Consider the following 23,388-nt stretch of genomic DNA (forward strand, 5'->3'; position numbering starts at 1 on the left):
CATTAATTTCCTTTCTAAATCCAGACAGTCGCTAAATATGGGCTTATTATAAGTGAATTATACTGATAACTTAGGTAAGAAATAAATCGTATTTACAGATCTTCTAAAATCGGAGTCTGGAACTTTCTTCAAAATAAGAAATGCCTACAAGTTTATTATTTTCAGTCACTTGACAGAATATGTACAGTATACAAAGGTTTTTAACAGCTGGATGATGCAAAGAGATGTATTTAGGAAAGAGAGAAAATTCAACTGCTCTTGCGGAGAATTGAACCCCCATCCTTTTACTTTCCGTGTGAATGCCCTAGACCACTAGATTACAAAGGCAACGAATATCTCACCATCTGGTGGCAGTGTCTGCGGTTGTGAACTTTGGCCTGAGTTAGGTCTGACCATCCATGCATGGTCCAGTTCAGAGCACACGAACTCCAAGGAAAGATTGAGATATCCGTTGCCTTTGTAGTCTACTAGTCTAGAGCATTCACCCGGAAAGTGAAAGGGCGTGGGTTTGATTCCCTGCAAAAGCAGTTGAATTTTCTCTCTTTCCTAAATAATCTTCACATCAGCCAGCTTTTAAAAACCTTTGTATGGATAGCAGAGAGTGACATCATCCTCAGATAAAGGGAAAATAAAAACTAGTCATGGCACTCCATGGCATGTTTTACTCTGATTTAGCAATCACATATAGAAAATTTTAAGTGCCAATACTGACTTTCTCGTTACCATGGTGACCTAGTGCCTGGGATTTCCCAGGCCCAGGCTTAGAGACTAAGCTGGATTCATTTTGTCGCCTCACAGAATTGTGAACCATATTTCAGCATCAGAAAAACAACCCAGATTATAACATTTCCTCTGAGACTTGCATAGTGGGTAACACTGCTTTTTTGTCTGCTTATGTATATTATTATATGTGAATGTGACCTCTATCTCATCAAATAATCATATGATAACTATGTGGATGAACATACTTTCTGCACAGAAAGGCATTGATCTGCAATAAATGATCAGGTTGGATAGCTCTTTAGCAATACGCAATGTCCTTTCCATTTTCCTAGATTCTCTGAGCTAAAGAAAAAATAAAAATAACAAGATTAATTAGATAATCTAATTAAATTTTTCAACCTGATTAAAACTAAATTTATTAAACCTCTCCAATGTCTAACCTGAAATCAATAAAAGCTGTTCTTTACATACACTGTGTTCATTTTATAACCAGTTGATGTAAAAAAAAATTATTTACAGAAAAATACTTCAGAAATGTTTTTGTTTTTATTAATAATCAAAATAGGATATGTTCCAAATATCCAATTAGTTTTTGAAAGTGTATATTCAGAAATCAATCACATTTTTAATTTCATCAATTATTTTACGTCTGAATTCAAATGAATAGCAATCAGAATTTTTTTAATATTTGTTTCGGTGGAAAAAACAGTGACACAGAGAGGGTCACTAAATTAGGGGTCATCATGGACAAGTGTTTACAGTTCTCAGAAGAACATTGTGCAGCTGCACTTGAGAAATGAAAGAGAATGTTGGATCTCATTTTAGAAATAGTTTGCTCAAGGTCAGAAAAAATTATCATCCCCTTGCTTGAAGGTTTAGTTATGCTTTACTTGAAGAATGCAATGAAGTTTTGGAAGCCCTATCTATGACATTGACTTGATTGAAGGTGTACAAAGATATATAGTAAAGATCATTGTCATGCACACACACATACTGAGTAAAAACTATAGAGAAAGATTATAGACACTTAACAAGTTTTCTTTAGAAGAAAGATGCGATCATAGGAAATAATGAAAAAACATTCAAAATTTTGAAAGATATAGACAGGACAGACATTACCTATAGGGATACATAATTTTTGTATTTATGAAATAGATGTGATAAATGCAAAATTTCCTAATTTTTGCATGTAAATATGAAAAGTTAATTTTTACTACTTTTTTTCAAATCTTGATAATTTACACTTTTTAAAGTGAAAATATGTCATAATTGTGCTGAGCACTTGAATTCTAGCTCTTGAAATACAAGTTAATTTGACTTTAACTCCTCAATTCTGTTCCAAAATTATGAAACTAATAAAACAATTTTGAAGGATCAAACTACCCAGTCAAGCAAGTTTTGTGCAGTAAGTTAGTAAATTTAGTCTTCTCTTGAAAACAATATTATTCTGAAGGCAGATGAGTTTAAATACACTAGTATTTCAATGAGCTCTATATAGTGAGTGTTTCAAACCAAAAAAAGTTTCATATTATTATTTGTGCTCAATTTTTTTGATGTATCGCCACCAAAAAAATCTATGGAATTGAATCATTTAATGTTTCCTTAAACTGCCCAACTAGGCACAAACTTAATGATTTTTAATTTATAGGAGTTTCCTAAAAATATATCTGGAAAGAGAGGTTTTTAGAGGAACTTTTAATCTTTTTTTTTTACCCATGCTGTAGGCATCTAGCCTCAGGGGTACAAAGATTCAACAAATAATGGATTTTTTTGGCATCAGTATCACACAGCAATAATATTTATTTAAATACATAAGTGCTGGAAAAAAAACTGAAGTTAAATTCGTAAAAATTTTAAATTTTGTCCTGATATCCATACAAACACACTAGGGACGGAGGTGTACACAGGATTGGTTTTCGGAGGGGGAGGGGCCACAAGTAATCTCTTTCAAAGAATTAGTGTTTCTAACCTTCAAAAAGCATGGTATTAAATTAATAAAAATTGGTTAAGGTAGCATAAAAAGGCATTTTCATTCAATAATTCTTTTCTTGCGAAAATATTTAATAACATTTCAATTTTTGATCAGGTAAAACGGTACCCCAGGCCCCTTATACATGGGAAGAAGTGCCTTTTTTTCCCAAGTGGCCCACCAGTGAAAATTTCTTATAAAATGGCCTGGTACACAGGAAATGTTTAAAAAAAAAGACTAAAAACAACAAGAAAAAGAATTAGATGGGTATTTTTTCCAACTAAATGGCTGAAAAAAAGAGCAGATCTGGTTGGAAAATAATTAAGTTGGTAACACTGGTTGAGATACAAATACAAATACAACGCCACAACAGGCAAAATGCCCAATGAGGTGGCTGAGAAAAAGATGCCCATACAAGAGTGATATCTCAATATATATATATCACCATTGTGTTACTGACAGGAGACAAACACTTAACCAGTCAACTGTCCAATTAATTTCTCCGAGCGTTACCCGCAGTGCCCACTTTTTTTTGAAGATGCACGCGCTTTTTACCTTTTTTTTCCCCTTTTCTTGGAAGTTTGAAATATTAAAATATTTTTTATAGCTCCAATGTGTCTAGACATAATATGACACCCCAAAAGTGGGGAGGGGCGGTCATAATGTCCTGTGACTAAAAGAAATGCTGTTGATGGATTTATGTGGAACCATAGTAATTGAATCTTTGCTAAAAGATACATGAGTAATAAAACAGATGCATCTTCGTAAGGGAATCGGAAAAAAAAACAAACGATGAGGATGCAGCTTCGCAAAACATGACAAAGATAATAGTAATAATAATCTCAGACCTTGAAATATAATTGTCAACTCCATCTAGTGATGAGATAATAAAGTAGAAGGATGGCTGTACAGAGATGGCAGCACATGTATGACAAATTATTTCGTCATATCTGTGAAAAAGACAGAAAAGTCTTCATGTCGGCAAATGCTGCCGTAGGCAACACCATTACATATATCAGCGTCGGCAAATGCCATCGTAGGCACCAACATTACGTATGGCAGCGACGGCAAATGCCGTCATAACCACTTGACTGGTTAAGGAAGAGAATGTGGGGACTACTAAAATATAAGCTTTTAACTAAATACTTCAATACTTAACCTTGTAACTAAAATTGAAAAAAAAATGTGCCATTACTTTTGTTTTTGCAAATAAATGTAAAATTTTTTCAATTCGGAAATTTTTATTTCCAAATTTCAGCTATCTTTCTAACTATAACATATTTTTGTACAGACCAGCAAGTTATCAGGCGAAGGAGGAACATCAATCAAGAATAATGAAAGATAGGGATAGGTAGGGTTTTTGGGTGGGAATTCCCTCCTGCATGTTCTTGGGAATTTTTTAAATTTCCTAATCCTGAGAAATCGGGAAAATTAATGTAGTAAAAAAAAGGCCACAGTGTTATGATTCCGGGTCTGTTTTGATTTCCAAATGTGTTGTAGCACGTCAATAGCTATCCCAATTATCCTATGTGTGGGGTCTGTTCATTTCTGAAAAAGACGGAAACTCTCTCTGCTCTCTCTCTCTCTGTCTATTCTAAAGTCAAACATACATAATCACCAATATTTTTCCTCACTCATAAGCACTCTTACTTTATGGCCTTACTTAAGGGTCACTTTTTCCATGGAGAATAATTGTGTAATACCCTCTAATACTTTCTCTCTCCGCAACCTTAATCATTAGAAACTTCTCCTTTTTGTCTAACCACCTGCAAGTGATTGAGAGAGGAAGTTTTATAGCTTTATACAGCCCAATTTTGTGCCTGTGAATCCTGCACTGGAAAAATTTGTTGTTCACAACTTACCTCTGTTTTTTAAGCAATCCTACAGGAAAATAAAAGAGCGATTACGGAAGATGGTCATTTCTTTTTGTTACTTTTAAAAGGGATGACCACTGACCATGATGAGCCTTTCAATCTGGGGTCTAGGTCAATTCGTCGCGCTCAACTTGTCGCGGGACAATTCGTCGCGTTCAATTTGTCGCAGCGTCAATTCGTCGTGCTACAAACTCGTCGCGGTACAATTTTGTCACGATTTCAATTCGTTGCGACAAATTTAAATTGCTTTAAAATTCATATGTTTGTTGTGATCTTATAAATATAGGGTAGTTGTTTTATGCGTAAAAAATTGAATCAATTTCTTTTCTCATTTATTGGAAATGTTCCCCCTTCCCATCTCTGTTTTAATTTTTAACAAATGAAGGAAAGTATTCATTGAAGTCATTGAGGGACATTGGAACGTACACCAAGATAACAAATTGGGATCCAATAAATTTTTAAAATTTAATTTCCACCGTATAAGTCGCATTTCCCACTTTTTTGTCGGGATTTCCATTTCTCGCAGTGAGGGGCGTTGGGGAGCTCACCCAAATAATAAATTGGGATCAAATAAATTTTGAAAATTTAGTTTCCATCGTATAGGCCACGCTTCCCGCTCTCTGTAGGGATTTCCATTTCTTGCAGCGAGGGGCGTTGGGGGTGCACATTGAAACAATAATTTGCTATTAATATGCCTCCAGCACGATTTCCGTAATTCACTATTAAATGTATCCATGCATAGAATATATCTTTAAGTAATTTTTTATCGACAATGTATTTAAGTTTTATGTGTAACAGCTGCGAAAAGTCTTATTTTCAAATTATTTTTGTTGCAACGCAATGTACATCCAAATCACTTTGTATTATCACATCGAAATACTATTCAAACACTCTGACCATAGGCGCCAGAAACTGGGGGCTGATGCCATTCGCGTCCCTCCTCACTCCAATAACTCATGAATATACAATGCAATGTACCATTTCGCCTTCTGAGTACGGGTTTGAGTCCCTTATATATGGAATGAATGGCGATTTTCAGCCCCCTCCTTCCTCAATATTTCCTTCATGTAGGCGCCTTTGATTGGCCAAGGATGCCGCAAGTGTTTGGAACTTGTGGGTTCTTGTCTTGAACTTGAAGTAGGAAATTTTGATTTCTGAATCATTTTTCTGGGTGCTCATACCCATTTCATAAAGTACCGTGGGTATAAATTATTATATTTATCAGTATTAAAAGTGATGTGTAAGCATGTGATCAGTATAATTGGAATGAAGTTATCTTAGTGTCACATAGGCAAGTTGGAATTCAAACTATACAAAAGCTAAGGCATTATTATTTTTTTTCTTCTTTGCTAAGGATTCATTCAACTATTACGGCAGCATCCATGGGGGGAAAAGCGGTTTCAGGTTTCTGAACTTTTGATGCCAAGGGGGAGGGATTTGAATGATGCTTATGTCATCGACCACCCTTTATAAAAATATGAAATATTCTTAATGGCATCTTACTTGGTGTGCCAAAAACTAGAAAAACCTTTCCCTAGTTTGTGAGCACTTGAACTAACATTTTCCCTATTGATAAGCTCTCTGTAGAGCCTTTTTAGTGATCTTTAAATGTTCCACAGACAGGGGCGTCGGAAGTGTTTCAAAACTGTGGGTGCTCGTCTTTAGTTTTATATCAGAAATTTTAATTTCTGGATCAATTCTGGGGGTGCTCGGATCCATGTCACAAATTACTGTGGGTGCTTGAGCCCCCACAGCACCCCCGGCTCCGACGCCACTGTCCACAGATCCTTCTGATCAAGAAATGTGTCCAGACTGCTCAAGTGTTCTTTAAATGTGTTGCAGGCTGCTAAGTACTCTGAAACTGTGTCACAGGCCACTAAGTATTTTAGAATTTTATTGCATGATCCATAATCATGCCATGAATCACTTAAGTAATCTGGGAATGTGCCACAGATAACTGTATGTAATGTAGAACTGCACTGTGGACTGCTTAAGTGTTCTGGAACTGTGCTGGGGACCACACAAGTGATCTGTGAATGTGCCATGGGCCTACTTGAGTGATCTGAAAATGTGCCACAGGCCACTTGTATGCTCTGGAATTGTGCCATGGGTCAATTATGTGATCTCTAAATGTGCCGGTTTGGTTCATTTTACAAAATTAGGTTTGATGTGGCGGGCCACGTCAGACAACCCCAAGGACACCATTTGGCCAGCGAGCCATGGGTTTAGCATATGTGGCTTAGAGGGTGGGTCGCAATGAATTTCTTAAAGAGAAATTTTGAGTTCTTAGCCTTCAAATAGCATAGAAATTAAAAAAAATTGATTAGGTATTTTCTTCCAGAATTTTAATTTTTTTAAAAATATTTTTTGCATCAAAAACATTTTTTCAATCGTCTGCGGGGGGGGGGGGGGGCATAGGGAGGCTCATGCCCCCAATCCCACATACCCCTATGTCTCTGATCCCAATATGCATTATGAGATAGGGGGGCAGAGCTGACGAAATTTTTCTGACAAGGAGAAGAGGGGGCAGGTTTGCTGACTTTTGCTGCCAAGAGGGAAGGGGGTCAAAAATGGCTAAAAATCTGCTCGTGTTATACTTGAACGACCCCTAACTGAGGGAAAATTAGAGAAAATAATATTTCATGCTGCGTAAACCTAATTTACTCTGCAACAGGAAAAATATGAAATTGTAGACAGGTATGTATATGAATTTAGGACAGGTACCAGGGCTGCCACCAAGAGAGTTGAGTACAACATGAGAGTGCAATAGTCACTCTTTAGCACAAAGATTTGCAAATCTTCTACATTTAATTGCATGGATCATTAATATAATAATAATATATAAATATAATAATAATAATATAATATCAATAAATTAATTATAAAATTTGGGATTCATGTCGTGAAAGTATTGTGTAATTGAAGTTGTGGGGTGCATAAAAGAAATATGAGTATAGTGTATAAAGAGTAATCAAGGGAGAAAATAACATTGTATAAACGGAGGGAGTTGTGTAAACAGGGTTCGTTCCACTGCAAGCAAGTGATTTCCCATTCCAGAAGGCTTCAAAATATCGGGACTTTGGAAACCCTAGGGCTAGGCTCTGATGCTGTAGCAGATTTTTCTCAAACAAGGTAGTCAATGATGGGAATGGCGCGCCATCTGGTGTGATTAATTGTCAGTCTATAAATACATTTAAAACTAAGTACAATAATCACATCAGGCACATAAAAGACAACAGCAGGAGGCAATTTTAAGACAATTAGGAAAAGAGGGAAGAAGATTGGGAATTTTAAAATTTTCTTAGAGAATTCTTAAAACTTTGAAGAAGGAAGAAACTGGGCCAGTTTCATACAGCTGCCTGCTGGGCCAATGGCCTCTTGTGACTGTTTAGTATTGTATAGTATAACTTATAGCTGAAACATTTTGTTTCGTCATCTATCTGTAATTTATATAAAAGAAATATAAAAATAGGATCATAAAAGTGAAACAATAATCATAAAATGCAAAATTACTAAACAAACATTTATTCATAGCTAGATTTACACAAAAGATCAGAAACAGGACAAACTCACCAGATCATTAGCACACTGAGCTGTCTCTCGAATTTTTTGTACCCATTCGGTCATTTCCACATTTGAAGCTGCTGCTATTTCAATTGGTGTAACCTGTGTTGGTGAGACTATGCGAAAAACATGTTCTCTGCCTCTGTTTGAAGCATTTTGCAGAATGTCTGTGGATTTAAGAAAAAAAAATTGTTATACTGAACATTAAAATTGTTTTAATTACAATTAAAAAGAAAACTTCTTACCCACAGTACAGTCAACTATGTCTATGCTTCCTTTTTGTAAGCTTCCTAGAGGCATAGTTTCCCCGCACTAAAAAAAAATATTAATTATGCATTAGATGTATTAGATCACGAGAGAGTATTTGAAAAGTGAAGTAAATTGGGAGATAGCAAGAAAATATAAAGTCCCTAACTTTTTCTAAATAAACATGATTTTTGTCCCTTTGAATTCTCATTTTAGAGTATATATAACATATTTATCCAAAAAAACAAGCACAATAATAATTTCTTTCAAATGCATTCTGGATTACAAATAGTGATGTTTTATATTAACACACTAAAACTTTTATCTGCATCAAGCATAAACACCTATTGTTTTAATCTTGGTAATATATTTTTATTATCTGTGTTTTTTTGTCCACATATATCATTGCCACAAACATAAAATATGAAATTTATGGTGAAACTAAAAAAATTATCACTTCATTTTAAAATTCTGTCTAAGGATATTCCAATCATATTTTTCATAGATTTGTTCTCTGTATGATTTTTACATTACAATGAAAATATGCAATAATATTATTTACAGCTTCATCCATATGTGTATGTTCTTGGGGTTCGATTTCTTCCACATAATTAGCAGGAAGGTAATGCTGCTTTTTGCCACCATAATCGCCTTTCCACCATCCACCATCTTGTTTCATGACATTAGTTATAATGGCATGCTTACAGAAAGACAACTCATCCTCTCTTTGAGCTCGATAATCATACATTGCTTTTACTGTTATCTGTCAACATAAATAAAAAATAAAGAAAAACCAGAGAATTTGTTAAATTTACTATTTGTTTCATACATACTATACACTATGGATGCAAAATATTTTAGGTAAAAACCATGTAAGAGGCAGTATTTGAAGTTTACTTGGTATGAAACTCTTGTAATAAATGTATGTAGCATTTTATTTAGGAACATTTGGGCATGCTGCTTTTCAAGTCTTACGCAGTTCATGAAGTCAAATAAATGTGATATTCATAATACAATATATGCAAATAGAACAAAATTTAGGCTTTCTTAGTCTCAAGATTAAAAGTAAGTGTGTGTGCATGCGTGCTCTGCTATTCTCCTTCTATAAAAATGTTTTGTCAGTGCAGTCAACACCATCTATAGCAGAAAGCCACCACACAAAGCTTGTGACGTCACTGAAGAAGTTATTTCACTCATAGTCATTAGATATATTGCAAAAAAGGAAAGGTAAAGATATCGCATGTGTCGGACTGCTATATTCAATGGGTACAGGTGAAACAACTTCATTAGTGATGTCAAAGCTTTGCGCAGAAGCCTTTTGTTACAGATGGTGTTGGCACATCACCCTCTTCCTAAGCAATTCTAATCAAACTTGATCTGCTTTGTTTTGATCACCCTGAAATATCTCAAGTTCTTAACACGCTTTTATTTCCAATGTATCTGTTATAATGTGGATCAGGGAAATTTTAAAAAACCGTTTAAAGGGTTAAAAAACACTAATCTTCATTATGACTGCACAATGCTTTTTTTTGGGTTGTTATGCAGTGATCTAGAAGTATGAATACAATATTAATGTTGATTAATGAATTTTGTTCTACCACGGAGGAAATAATAGAAATCGTCTTTAGTTTACCTTGGTTAGTTTGGTACTTGATTGTATCATAAATTAGTGATCTTATATTTTATTCTAGTTTTTATATCTTCACACAGAAATTTTTCAATCTGTTAACCTATTATTCTCAAACTGATTTACTGGATTGATGCAAGGCTTGCTGAAAAATAAGACCATAAAATTCAACTCGCATTGATGCGGCTTTTTGGATTTTTCAGGGCATAGTGACCCTCTTTCATGTTGGCAGATATGCTGCTATGAATTCCAAATATTTTGTGCTGCTGTCAGCCTGCAATATAATAACTACACAAAAAAAAATTTTAGGCACCAATACCAATTTTTAGTCACCATGGTGACCTGGGATTGGTCCAGCCCTGTCCTACACAGCCAAACATTCAAATTAAGAGTGTGTGTGTAATTTACATCATATCTTAAAACTAGTTACCAACATTCAGTAGGATTCAGTGGTTCACTGTTACTTCTACTGGTTTCCTTTCTAAGCGTAAACGTTCAAAGTCTGACTTTTGAAAGAAATCAGGCATAGCTGATCTTGATAACAGACATAGCTGATTTGATGTAGTCATCTCCAGCTTCATGTCCATATACTATGGTTGAGGCTTCGGTAACAAGTTTCGATTGTCTGAGTGTGACAGGAAACTTTTGTGTCTCTAATGGGGCTAGTATTAGAACTGATGAGTGATGTAATATCATTATCACATACTTCCTGTAGCATTGGGGAGAATACAACAGGCCTCCAGTAAATAATTTCAGTATAATCGGTAACTTCAAAGTTTATCTTAGGTGACATGAAACATCTAATAGTTTTTCCTTTACAGATGGATTTTGTCTTACTTTTGAAACTCTCTTATATCCAAGCTCTCTTATGTGTTCTCTACCATTAACAATCATAGCCAACAGTGAATTTTTAGGGTAAGGACGTAATTTTTAGATGTGTAAAGGACATAATGTGTTAAATTACTGGATTAACAACTTGAAGTAAGTCGTCAGATAAATACCACAATGTTTGAATTGCTATAAAAACATGTTTTGGGCTATCAGTAAAATAATTGTTCTTTTTTAAGTTGAACTACACTACTATGTATAATTTCAAGATGAAGATTTGAAGATGACTATTTGTTTCAAGTTCTCAGAAGGATTGAGCAAACTTATGTACAACCTAAGCACTCTATTGGCCATAGTTAGCAATCTAGAAAGTGACACAGGATATTGAATTGACAAATCCCTGTACAATGTCCTGACTTAATTGCTTCAGATATGTCTAATACAGGGTTTTCCAATGTGGAAGCTTGAGCAGAACCCTTGATGATTACAAGGCTATTCTGTGGAGCCCTTAACAAATTTTGAAAATTTCTTCACTATACAGGGTGTCCCAAAAGTCTACATTAGCTTTGCGGAACAAGAATCCTCACTTGTAGTAGATAAAAGTGTCAAAGAAATATATTTGAGTTACACATAGAGAGTGACCATATGACCCATATTTTACAGGAGAGAATTATTTTTTCATTGGCTATCTCATCGTTTTAATAACAATGTTGATTTTGTGAAGCTTGCTAAAAAAAACTCACTTTGAAATTTTTAAATCGTGAATTTATTTTAACATGAACTGTGCATCAATGAAAATGTGTTTTTTCAGGTTTTTTTTTCATTTGGTCATTCTACTTATATACATAGCTTCTGGATAATGAAAAACATGGTCATTTAATTTTTTTTTTCCTACAACCTTTATTTTCTGCCCAATAAAACTAATAAGACTGTTACTTATAAAGTTCACAGCTGAGTCTGAACGGCTTTTTTATGTTTCTTACTGAGAGGTTCACACACCAAATGTTTGGTGTGCAGATTTTCTACAATAGCTATGTGCTGTTTGATCATCATGGCTCTGTTTTAGCAATTGTTCTTTGTATCAGAAAAGGCACTCACAAGGACAAAAGAGGGTATTGAGCACACAACATCTCTGAGCATCTTGTGGCACAATTTGTGAGTATCCTACCAACATGCCTTGTGAAGTGACTCATTCAGCCATTCTTAAAAAATATTCTTTTTGCTGATTCATTCTTCTAAACTAATTAGGCCTGTACAATCAATTATGAACTTTTTACAGAAACTCAGATGAAACTCCTTTGATTGTGAAAGCAACTTTCCTTGTTTCATTAACTACAGCTTGCAAGGTACTGCAATAGCAATGTCGCAATAACAAATTAATAAATGGAAAGACAATAAATAAAATTTAAATAAATATTATGAAATGAAAAATTAATTTAACCTGATAAATAATAAATAAATTGACAGGTAAATTTAAATGGAAACAATAACTCAATTTGATTACGTAGATAATTAATATCATCAAGTGTTGATTCTATTTATTTTAATTTTTATTTTCGTCAAGTTTTTTTTCTCCCTTCTACATTATTAACAATTTGTCGTTGAATTAATGTGAAAAAAAAGTTGTTAGCACAAAATTCTGTTATATCAACTTTTGGTTGCCATAATTCACTTTTTAATTTTAATTTAATTAATAAATATATTTACACCTATTGGGCCGATATACTTCGTTCTTTTTATCTTTCTTTCAGGTCAAAAGAAATAAGAAGATATATGTGTGCCACCTATAGAGATGTCATCATAGGGTCGAAAGCCTTTTACTAGATTTTAGCTACTGCACTCTTACCTGTCCCAGCTTTCTTCATCACATTATATGAATTCTACCATATTAATCAGTGTCATGAGTTCTACCATGTCAATTAAAATATAATTTATTATTTCTCTCTGTATTTTCTTTCAAATATTGTAAAATATGCAATTTAATTGTAAACTCTAATTTGTATAGTTTTATCATAATTGACTGGAGACAAATGAATTATGTTGTTATCGACCTAGGCTACCATATTCTACTGCTATGTATTTTTAATCCCATGGTTTTTAATCATGACAACTGATATGCAAGTATCACTGATTTTTGTGTATTCATATTAAAATTCATGAGATGCAAGAATCTGTCAAAAGAATAAGAAAATAGTAAAAAAAAAAAATGTTTGATGAAATCTGGGCCGGAACAAGAGGGGGGAAAAGGGGGGGATTGCTCAAGGTGCCAAATTTTAGGGAGTGAAAAATATTAGGAAAGAACACAATAATACAGTTATATACAAAATCATTGGAATCAGAAGTGGAGAGGGTGGCAAAATCATGTTTGCCCCTCCTAACAAAAATCTTATGACCCAGGATGAAATCCCTGGTCATAAGAGGAAAAAAATTACTACTCACTATACTTGGTCAGCAGCATTGAGTGTGAATTTTGGCATACACCATTCTCATCCGAAATGTAGAATGAGTGGTCAAAGGATTAGAAAGAGTGAATTCCTTCCCCCCGATCCATTTTGCCAAACCGGCACCAGCTATAGTAAATATGAACAGAAACTATTTAGTGTTACACTTCTGCAGAGTAAAACTAGACGAGCTGAGGTGCTTCACACAAAAAAGAACACAACGAGAACTACATCAAAATCGCTAGATCACTTCTCCTCTGATGAAAGAGAAAAAAAAACTGAAATCACACATGGTGCCAGAGGAGCAAAAAATTAGAACTTGAGCAAAACAAGAAGAAGCATGAAGTGAAGGGAGAGTCAGTTTTTAGCAATTGACCATGTAGGTTTTTTTCCCTGGAGCATGCTAAATGTTTGCTTGCCACGTGATGCTATATGACCAGCACTGATTGGACATTGAGAGAGATTATGTGTTAATTGGGTGCAGAATCGTGAAATTTTCTGTGAACTCACCCACCTACAATGACGGTTACTCATCAGAAATTTCTTTTACACTTTTCTTTCAACATTAAACAAAAGAATAATTGGAAGAAAAAAATTCTGTTCAATGCCAATGCCTTTCTCGATTTGAATGACCTGATGCTAACACTCTAGGGTTGCCAGATTTTTCAAGTCATTATTGGCCTCTATCGGCATTCAAAATAGCAATACTTAAATTTCTTTTGACTGACCCATGATAATTCTGCCAGATTTTTTCATATTTTTGGGCATATTTAAAAGAGTAGAATCAGTGGTAATTTTTTCAAAACTTTTTGAAGCCGTCAACTTGAGACCCTTTCCTTGTAAGAGAGACAGCTAAAGTTATAATACAAAATCTTTTGATTTTTTTTCATGTAATGATATTATGTATATGGAGAGATCTTTTCATTGTTGGTTGGTAATATAAAAAAACAAGATATGTTTAATATTATGAACTCACAAAAATATTACAAGCATTTTTCGATTTTTGGCATACACATTTTGAAAACTTTGAGGTATCATAACATTTAGTTTTCATAGAGACGAAAATCAAAGACACAATTATCAAGCAAAAGAAAGCTTTTGAACATTTGGAAAGAAAAGTTACCTTTGATGTGAATGACTCTGGGTCCATGTACATTGCATCTAACCCATATGCTGGTGAATAATTTGGGGGCTCCTTTAAAATAAAGAAATAGACCAAACTCACATAACCAAATGTGTTACATATAAAAAAGCAAAATAACTTTACAAGATAAATTAGGGTATACTTCACAAAAGGGATTTTTTTCTGGTCTGATTAATGTAATTTTTATGCATTCTGTAAACTTTCATATTCAAGCATTTACATCTTAACAATATGATGTCTATCTCGGAACCTGACGTTGACATGAAGGAGCAGTGCACAAAGTAGAAATTAAGGGGGTACCTGCAACTGGGTCAGAGGTGCTTGGTTAGTTACTATAAATATATGTTATTTAAAGTTTGGACCTACAAAATTATGGGGCCTGGGTAAATGCCCAACTTTCCCATGTGAAAATCAGGCCCCACTGTTACGATCGCACCCCTCTCTCTCCCCCATAGCGAAACCACATGCTTACACACACAGATACATTAAGCAACACGTAGAGTAGGGTGGAACGAAAAAGGGTGTTTTTTCACTTTTTTTGGAAATTGATGTTGCCTTAGTATTCAAAAGATGCCTTTCTAGGTTTTACAAAGTTATACCAAAATCTAGGACAATATTTTGATCTCTTGAGGTTCCTCACAGACCCTAAAGGTCGAACAAAAAGACTTTTCTAAGTACACATTATAAAAATCTTTCCAAACATAAACGAAGTTGATGATTTTTAAAAAGTATTTTTTAAAAAGAAAAACATTTAATTTAAAAGTTATTCAGTACTCATGAGGCAAAACTGAATATATATATATATATATATATACACCCAGAGAAATATATATATACTCACAAGTTAAAAAAGAGTTCCATTTTATATAAGTTATAACTCACAAGAATATTTGCTTATTTGCAGCTGTCATGGCAGTTGAAAGGAGAATTTTTCAAGCACTCCAAACATAGTGATTGGTAGAGGGAGATGAAAATAAACTTCTTTTTTTTTGGGGGGGGGGGGGTTGGGGACAAAACTATAACCATGTTCCAAATTAGAAAAAAACATAGTTTGATGATATAGGTATCAGGAGAATGCCTCTATTGCTTCCTCTGTTATCACATTGTTATTACATTTCCCTTTTTTGCAAAATAGTTAACTTTTTTTCAAACGATGGAAGAGTACTCCTTGATTTCATTCTGGCTTGAATGAAGCCTTCACAACTCTCGGTTGTTGATACGGCAAGCGATGCTTCAATTATGAGTCATACGCACCGTTCAACTGCTTGTGTGTGACATAGAAAATTCTGTATAGATGGGAAAAGCAGGTTCAGATCATTTTTGTTGGTCCATTTTCTGATTTTTTATAATAGGTTGTTCAGTCACTTGCACTTGATCCCATGAAATTAGTTCCGAATACTGCTTAGCAGAAAAGTTTATTTTAAGAACATGGAATGTACAAATTTCTGCTTCTTATAATCCTTCATTTCTAATTTTCATATTGAAATTGATGAACTAGTTTCTGCTGTTTCTTCTTGAGATGACTTCAAACGGGATACCATTTTCATTTTCCTTTGTTGATTGTTTTTCAATTTCTTCGTTGTTAGGACATCTTGCGTGTACTTCTTTGATCTTGCAAGAAATCTCGCTCTATAAATTTGGGATCTTTCTCAACTTGTTACACTTAGTCTTCAAAATCACATTTGCATGCTGCAATGTCAAAAAATTTCTGTGCTTCGCACTGAAAGGATTTCACGTTCAACTTGAAAGTTTGAGAATCTTTCCTTTTTTTCATATTTTTCTGAAGATTCTTGTATTTACAGTAAAAGTCTTTGAAAATTTTGCATATCCGTTGGTGAGAAACTGTAGGAATTGAAACAGTTTTCCAAATATTTTCTGTGTTTGGCATGATAGTTTCAAGAATGTCTGCAATAGCTGGATCTTTTCTTGATTGTTGTGTCTTCATACTGCGTTGAGTCAGCAAATAACATCGCCATAGGTGGGCGAGACCCGAGAATCTCACTCTTCAGGTAATTCTTAAAATGTCACAACAAGAAAAGCTTCTGGTCATCATTTTGACTGCTATACACCCTCTCAGTTAAGGCGTAAGATTGAAGATGAATACTGAAAACAAGGGGAAAACATCGGGGTCACTGAACAAATCACGAGTTCAGGGGAATAGCAAAGCCTCCTAAGCGGTGTCATGTTAGAGAATTCCACATGTGCTTAAAACTTCAGGGGCGATGAGGAACCTCAAGAAGTTTGAATTTTGGGGAAAAAAATTAGGAATGGCATTTCTTCATATAAAGGCATATTTTAAATTCTATTACGATGGCAATTTCGGAGAAAAAAAATTTCGTTCCACCCTAAAGTAGAGTTCCCTTTTCCTTCGCCAGGAATTCTACGACACATTTTTCTTGTACTGAGATATGTATAAGATTGCACAACATGAGCACATTTTTCTTGCAATAGAAATCACATTTTCATACATGTGTGTACCTCTGAGCCAATGAAAACCCTTGATAGATATCAGGTGATTGCTTTCAACCAATAGCAGGAGTTTCCACCAACTTGGTGTGAAAACACATGATGTTTTTTTCGGCAGAGAGATTCTAGGAGTTGGTCTGCCAAAATGTCGCGTATGAGTATGTTTTGTAACGCTCTCTCTCTCTCTTTCTACCCCGGGTTGAGGGCACCTTATGATGACTGGTGGGTGAAAGAAATCGTCGTTGAGACCTCTAATGGAGATGATGGTGAGTGAACCAAATTTCAATATTGATTATTATGTGACCTTTTCTGTATAAATCATTGTGTGAGAGTGCCCTTATTTGATTATATTCTATATTGAGTTTAGTGTAATGTACAATGATTAGGGATTTCCATGAATGAATAAAATTAACTTGTACTTCTCTAAGTGAAAGTGAAGTATCATTATTTTTCGCAATGTCCTTTTCATAATTTTTGTATCATAATATGTTGCGCAAAAGCTTGAGAAGATGCTCATGTGGTGCTGTTTGACCAGTCAAACCTGTTGTAAAATTTTTTGTGTGGTACTCTTAAATATTATCAGGATTAACCTGGGGTAGTTACACGTTTATTTTGATTTTGAATTGTGGTGACGTGTTTTGCCAGGGTTGATGAAATCAACTGTTTTATTTATTTATTTTGGAACTCTATTGATTATATATGGTTTGAAATGTCGCTGACATGCTCGGTATTGTGATATTATGTAATCTTCTGCTTATTGTGTTGCCATGCAAATTTTTTTTCTTCTCTTGTTGAATATGATTTTGAGTTTCATATTTTTTTTTTTTTTTTTGTGTCTCATTGCGGAAAAACATGTGAATTTACCATTTTTTTTTCTATGAGTCTCTATGTGAGGGGAATTTTTTTTTGTCTTCCCCTTTGCAATGATGGCCACTGCGTTTATTTTTCAAGGACACGCCCTTCATTTTTTTTCTCTCTTCCCTTCGTTCGTCTCCTCCCTCATAACCCACTCTGTGTTTCCCAGAGAAATTTTTATTAATGTTTCGTTGGTTGTGTTTTCTTGATCACCGTTTAGCCGCACTTAACTTGAATTTTATATTTTTTACATATATTTGTCCCTAAGTGTTGTCATTGACAGTCGGCTAGATTTTTCCCCCCCACACAACCACTGATGGTGCAACGCAAAAAGGTTGCATTCCCGGTTCAATTAATCATTTATGTATTCCAATATTGCACCACAGATGACAAGAATGAATTAACACATTTGTTTTAAAACATTTATTTTAACACTCCGAGATCAGGTCGCACATAAATAATATTTCATTCAAACTTGGTTATGAATATTAGACTTTTTGTTAAAGTTCTTTTAGCAACAGTTTCTAGAAAAAGTTTCAGTCTCACCAATTACATATCATCGGACCACCGTCACAAGAGTGAAATGATTCAATTGAGAGGTTCATCCCAACCATCTCTCGATGATGTCACCACGGCATCGGGCAAACAACGGCAACTCTGACGAACTTACATGTTAGTAGAGTCGATGTATTCAAATTCAATCAGTAATGTAGCGGCCATGTGAAATCTGCCGACCACCATTAGCACATGATGTCTGTAGAGGCGATCGGCAACCAGGCGGAGCCGTACCTGAGTCTGCTACTCAATCAACGGTTGATGACGATGCAAAAGGCGATGTCCGGCGCGCACCTGACCGGGCAAAACGCCTTAGTAAGAGCAGTTCAGTGCATTGGTGATTCGGTATATTTGCGCCGTTTCCAGCATGCCGCAGCTATTTAAAGGGCTATTCCCAGCATCCCCTGCTTCACCATCGAATCAGGATGCGCGATCTTCTGCTGTGGAAAGGCAAGTGCTATTTGCATAAATATTCAGAATAAAAATGCAGTGACATGAAATCTTGCAATACTGATATGTAAACAATGGCGGCCAATCAGTGAAAATCTACAGCGGACTGGTTCTCGGAGGTGAATTAAAAGTAAATAAAGATTTCAAAATGACTAGATCTACAACTATTCCGTGGGGGGCCCAAAGTAATGTTACAATGGCTCATAAAGAACCCCGAGCTCAGAATGCTAAGCTGTTCGAAAAGCCACATTGTTTTGTAATGTAATGTATGTATATATTGTAATACATATATACATACACACCATGTAAAATTGTCTTTGAAATTGCATAGCACTACATTTTGTTTGCTTGTTGTACACCACATTATGCTTACCCATGTTTACGTTATCGTTGTCATATATATATGTTGATTCACTCTCATCTTATCTATCCCCCCTTCCCGTAGGTAATATGTCCCGATTGCACCTCTATATCTCCCCCATAGTGAAACCCCAAGCACACGCTTACAAACACAGATACATTAAGCAACGCGTTGAGCTCTTTTTTCCCTCGCCAGGAATTCTACGATGCATTTTGCTTGTAATGAGATATGTATTCAATTGCGCAACATGAGCACATTTCTCTCACAATAGAAATCACGTTTTCATGCATGTGCCTCTGAGCCAATGAAAACCCTTGATAGATATTATGCAATTGCTTTCAACCAATAGCAGGAGCTGCCACCGACTTTTTCGGCAGAGAGATTCTAGGAGTTGGTCTGCCAAAATGTTGTGTTTGAGTATGCTGTAACTCTCTTTCTTTCTACCCCAGGTTGAGGGCACCTAATGATGACTGGTGGATGAAAGAAATCATCATGGAGATGTTGGTGAGTGAACAAAATTTTAATATTGATTATTGTATGACCTTTTCTGTATAAGTCATTGTGTGAGAGTGCCCTTGTTCGATTATATTCTATATTGAGTTCAGTGTAATGTACCACAATTAGGAATTTCCATGAATGAATAAAATTAACTTGTAATTCTCTAAGTGAAAGTGAAGTATTATTTTTCACAATGTCTTTTTTATAATTTCTGTATCATATTATGCCGTGCAAAAACTTGAGAAGTCACTCTGCAATTGATGTATTTTGAAATTTTTTACAAAAGTTACATTTTAGGTATTCGATATTATTATTTTTAAAAAATTCATGCAATATGACTCAAAATAGTAAAAATACCAGGTGGTTACAAAAGTTTGTCTACAATTTGAAACCAAAACACAATATTGAAAAATACAAAAGTTATATACAAAGTATAACAGTTTTGTTGATCAATTTTATAGCCACACTATTTTCTATAATAGCCTGTCAATTTTACTGGCTTATGAAACACTTATTCATTAAATATTAAGTGGTTTTTCTTCAAAGAATGGCATGTGGTAGTTTTCTACTGTCTGCATGGAACTAAACTTCTCACATTTCATACCGCACTGCAGATAACTGAGTAGTAAAAAATTCAACACAGCTGGCAATGAAGAACATAACATTTAGTGGAGAACTTCCCATTTTAACTTGCGCTGAAGGAGAACAATTCTTTTCAATTGTCCAAAACCAGAATTTTTTTTCTAAGTTTATACCAAACTTTGCCTTAACTAAGGTCTTAGATATGTTCAATGGGAATGACAAATACATTTTTTTTAAATTTCTGTAATTAATATTTAATTACAGCTTTTATAATTAGAAAACATTAAGCAAAAAAAAGAATATCTTTGACAAGCATACCCTGCCAATCCTACGAACAACTTCATCATTCACTGGATATCGCAACTTCACTCTCCTGTAGAAATTATGGTTTTCGTAATAATTTACAAGCTGAACAAGGTCTTGAAAATGAGCTGTTCCCAAAACAAACAATCTGCCTTCTTGCTTTACTCTGCAATGCTTGATTTTATTTTCAGCTCTATGAAAAAACATAATATATGTATAATAAATATTTTTTCTACATTTGTAATGAATTTAAATGTAAAATCAAGACCAAATTCCACTTCACCAGTTGCTGTTTAATGATTTCCAATATTTTTGAGAGGGAGATAGTCAAACACAAAATAAAATAAACACATAGTATAAAAGATTCTGTACTATCTTATAAAAGGAAAATGGATCTCTTTCTGTATGTCAATCAAGAGTTAGCCTATAAGAAGTAAAAAAGAGCCATCACACCCACAAAATAATCTCTAATTATATTGTTTTATGCAGGAGAAAACCCTATTCTTTAACTTTAAAGAAAACTATGCTTTTTCTCCCATAACAAGCTTACCTGAATGATATTGAGTAGCAGTTATCTTTTTCTTTTTCACTAGGTCGAACCAAAAAGCAACCATCATAATTTACTCGTCTCAGCATATCTTCTGCCTGTGCTCTTGTCATACTAGGATGATACCACCTGTCACATGCACAATAGCAAAGAACAAGTTTATTTTTCATATTTGCATCATATAGAATAATTTTAAATTCAGTTGGATACACTTATAATGAACAGTGAATTTTCAAATTTTTTTCCACTCTCTTTCTGTTTATAATGCTGCTTTGCACCTATTTCAAGTATAGTCCAAATTTGTTGCTAAAAGCCTGTAAATAAAGGAGGTTGAAGGTATTTGTGGCTTGATTTCACCAAAAACAATGTTCTCTACTTGAGATTACACATGTGCTGTTAGTACTTAATGTTCTAACCAAATACAGCTATTAACTTATGGATACACAAAATTTTTCTTCTTGCCAGTATTGCTTTTGTGGACCACATATGCGCTAAATTAGGTCTTTGATAGCAAAATATAAATGAAAAGTACAAATAAAATAAATTTAAACACACTTGTTTTGAACGGTGCACAGTTCTACATGATTATTATTTAATTTGTGTAACTTTGTATTTAAAAAATAATAACTAATTGCTTTACAGTTAATGTAATTCTACAGTTAATGCACTCACTCTTTTCCTTCGTGTTTGTTAGGTTGAGGTACCGGTTCTGTTAGGCACATTTGAAAATCTTGACTGCGTAACGGATGACTTTGATAATATGTTATCAGACTATACAAATTATCAAACGTCACTGTATCTATCAAATAATATTTGGTTTGTCCCCGTTCTTTTTTTGAACGAATACGACAGTGATTAACTCTGCCTTCTCGCCTGAAATATAGAGAAGAAAATAACAGATAGCCAGATATGCCAGAATAATAAATTAAATATAATCAGTCTTGCAAAACTTTTTTTTCAATATAAAGTAAAAATAAACATTAACCCTCTGGCTGCTCATCCCGTGATTTCCGCGGGCATGTGTTTTTCTTGCTTTATTGAGGAGCGCATCCCGTTTTTTCCCCGTTTAACCACTGAAATAAATTATATACAGTATTAAACGTTTCATTAATGTTTTGGCCAACAGATGTCGTTAGTTGTCCACTAAATTGCGGCATTTGAACGCACGTGGTATTACCGCTCAAACTTCACTTTTTGAGTGAAAAAAATTAGACAATTTTTGAAGCAATTTCGGTCCACAAATTGAGCAATCAGAGGGTTAAGATCAATCTACATAGCTATTTGTTTATACAAAAATTTGCACAAAAAATATCCCAAAACCTCACCAATTCCTTCCTTATTCAATTAGATACCATCCCTATTGGCCCCATGTGTATGAAAAATCATACTAATCCAAACAAACAAATTTTTTCATATTTATCTCTTGGTGCTGGTTTGATCATGAAAATGTTATCCAGCACGTTAAACTCATATTCCACCTAGGTAAAAAGAAAGTATTATAACCTTAGCTACACCTTTTCAACAGTTCTTTTACAAATTCCTTACGTAAGTCACCAAGAATGGACTAGTATCCCCTAGCTTGTTCATTTTGTAACTATGTTCCATAATGATACAACTGCTTCTGTTTTTCTGTTTTAATGAAAAAAATAATAATGATCTAATAACCTAAATTTAAAACTAAACATAATTTTTCACAATGAAATTAATATTATGTTTGTTTGCAAGTAAAATAATAGTGAAAAAATACATAGAGTAGAACCCTGATTTAAAGAGTCAGATAAAATTGACATTTTTATTTGTTAAATCGAGGAAAATTGTTATATCGGAGTAGAGATAATTCAAATATACATACAGGGACATCTAAAAACATTCATTAAACCGAGGAATTTGTTGATTTGGACTTCATTATATCAAGGCACATATATAATTTTTTAAAATAAAAAATATTCAAATCAAGCATTTAAAAATTTGTTTATGACATATAGCCTCTTGATAAAATAGTTTGCAAATGAGTGTCAGCAAAATTAGAAGCCACTACATCTTGAATTTTTGCAAAATACAAATATCAGAAACTTTATACAGCAATATCTCAAATTATGCTCTACCCTGACTTAGATAACTCTGACTTCCACAATTTCCTGTGAAAAATGCACATTCCCCAAATTCAAGCGTAATCACTGGATTATTGCTAACATGGTAGTGATAAAAAGTAATAATCATGTAAGAATTAGTTAGTTGATCGGAAAAACCCATGCATAACAAAACCCATGCTACTTTTCAATGGACTACAGTATGAGCTGGCAAAGCTGAAAAAACATGAAAACTGTCATGATTTAGATATGGAATCTAAACACT

The 23,388-nt window shown here is 34.2% G+C and overlaps 1 protein-coding gene across 1 annotated transcript in view; it reads right to left on the minus strand.

Moving 5' to 3' along the window:
- Positions 1-23,388, minus strand: part of sl (small wing phospholipase C gamma 1) — a 97,329-nt gene that overhangs the window by 40,332 nt on the left and 33,609 nt on the right. Inside the window, exons 15-22 of the mRNA XM_089246985.1 lie at positions 21,706-21,906; positions 21,037-21,162; positions 20,502-20,679; positions 14,396-14,467; positions 8,939-9,139; positions 8,376-8,442; positions 8,140-8,297; positions 969-1,065 (exon numbers count right to left, since the gene is read on the minus strand). Of these exons, the coding sequence (XP_089103111.1) occupies positions 969-1,065; positions 8,140-8,297; positions 8,376-8,442; positions 8,939-9,139; positions 14,396-14,467; positions 20,502-20,679; positions 21,037-21,162; positions 21,706-21,906 (1,100 nt within the window). The remainder of the gene's footprint in view (positions 1-968; positions 1,066-8,139; positions 8,298-8,375; positions 8,443-8,938; positions 9,140-14,395; positions 14,468-20,501; positions 20,680-21,036; positions 21,163-21,705; positions 21,907-23,388) is intronic.

This window comes from Pholcus phalangioides, unplaced genomic scaffold (assembly GCF_987345545.1).
Source record: "Pholcus phalangioides strain wild (caught in Gottingen) unplaced genomic scaffold, Ppha-v1.0 ptg000017l_1, whole genome shotgun sequence".
Lineage (NCBI taxonomy): Eukaryota > Metazoa > Arthropoda > Arachnida > Araneae > Pholcidae > Pholcus > Pholcus phalangioides.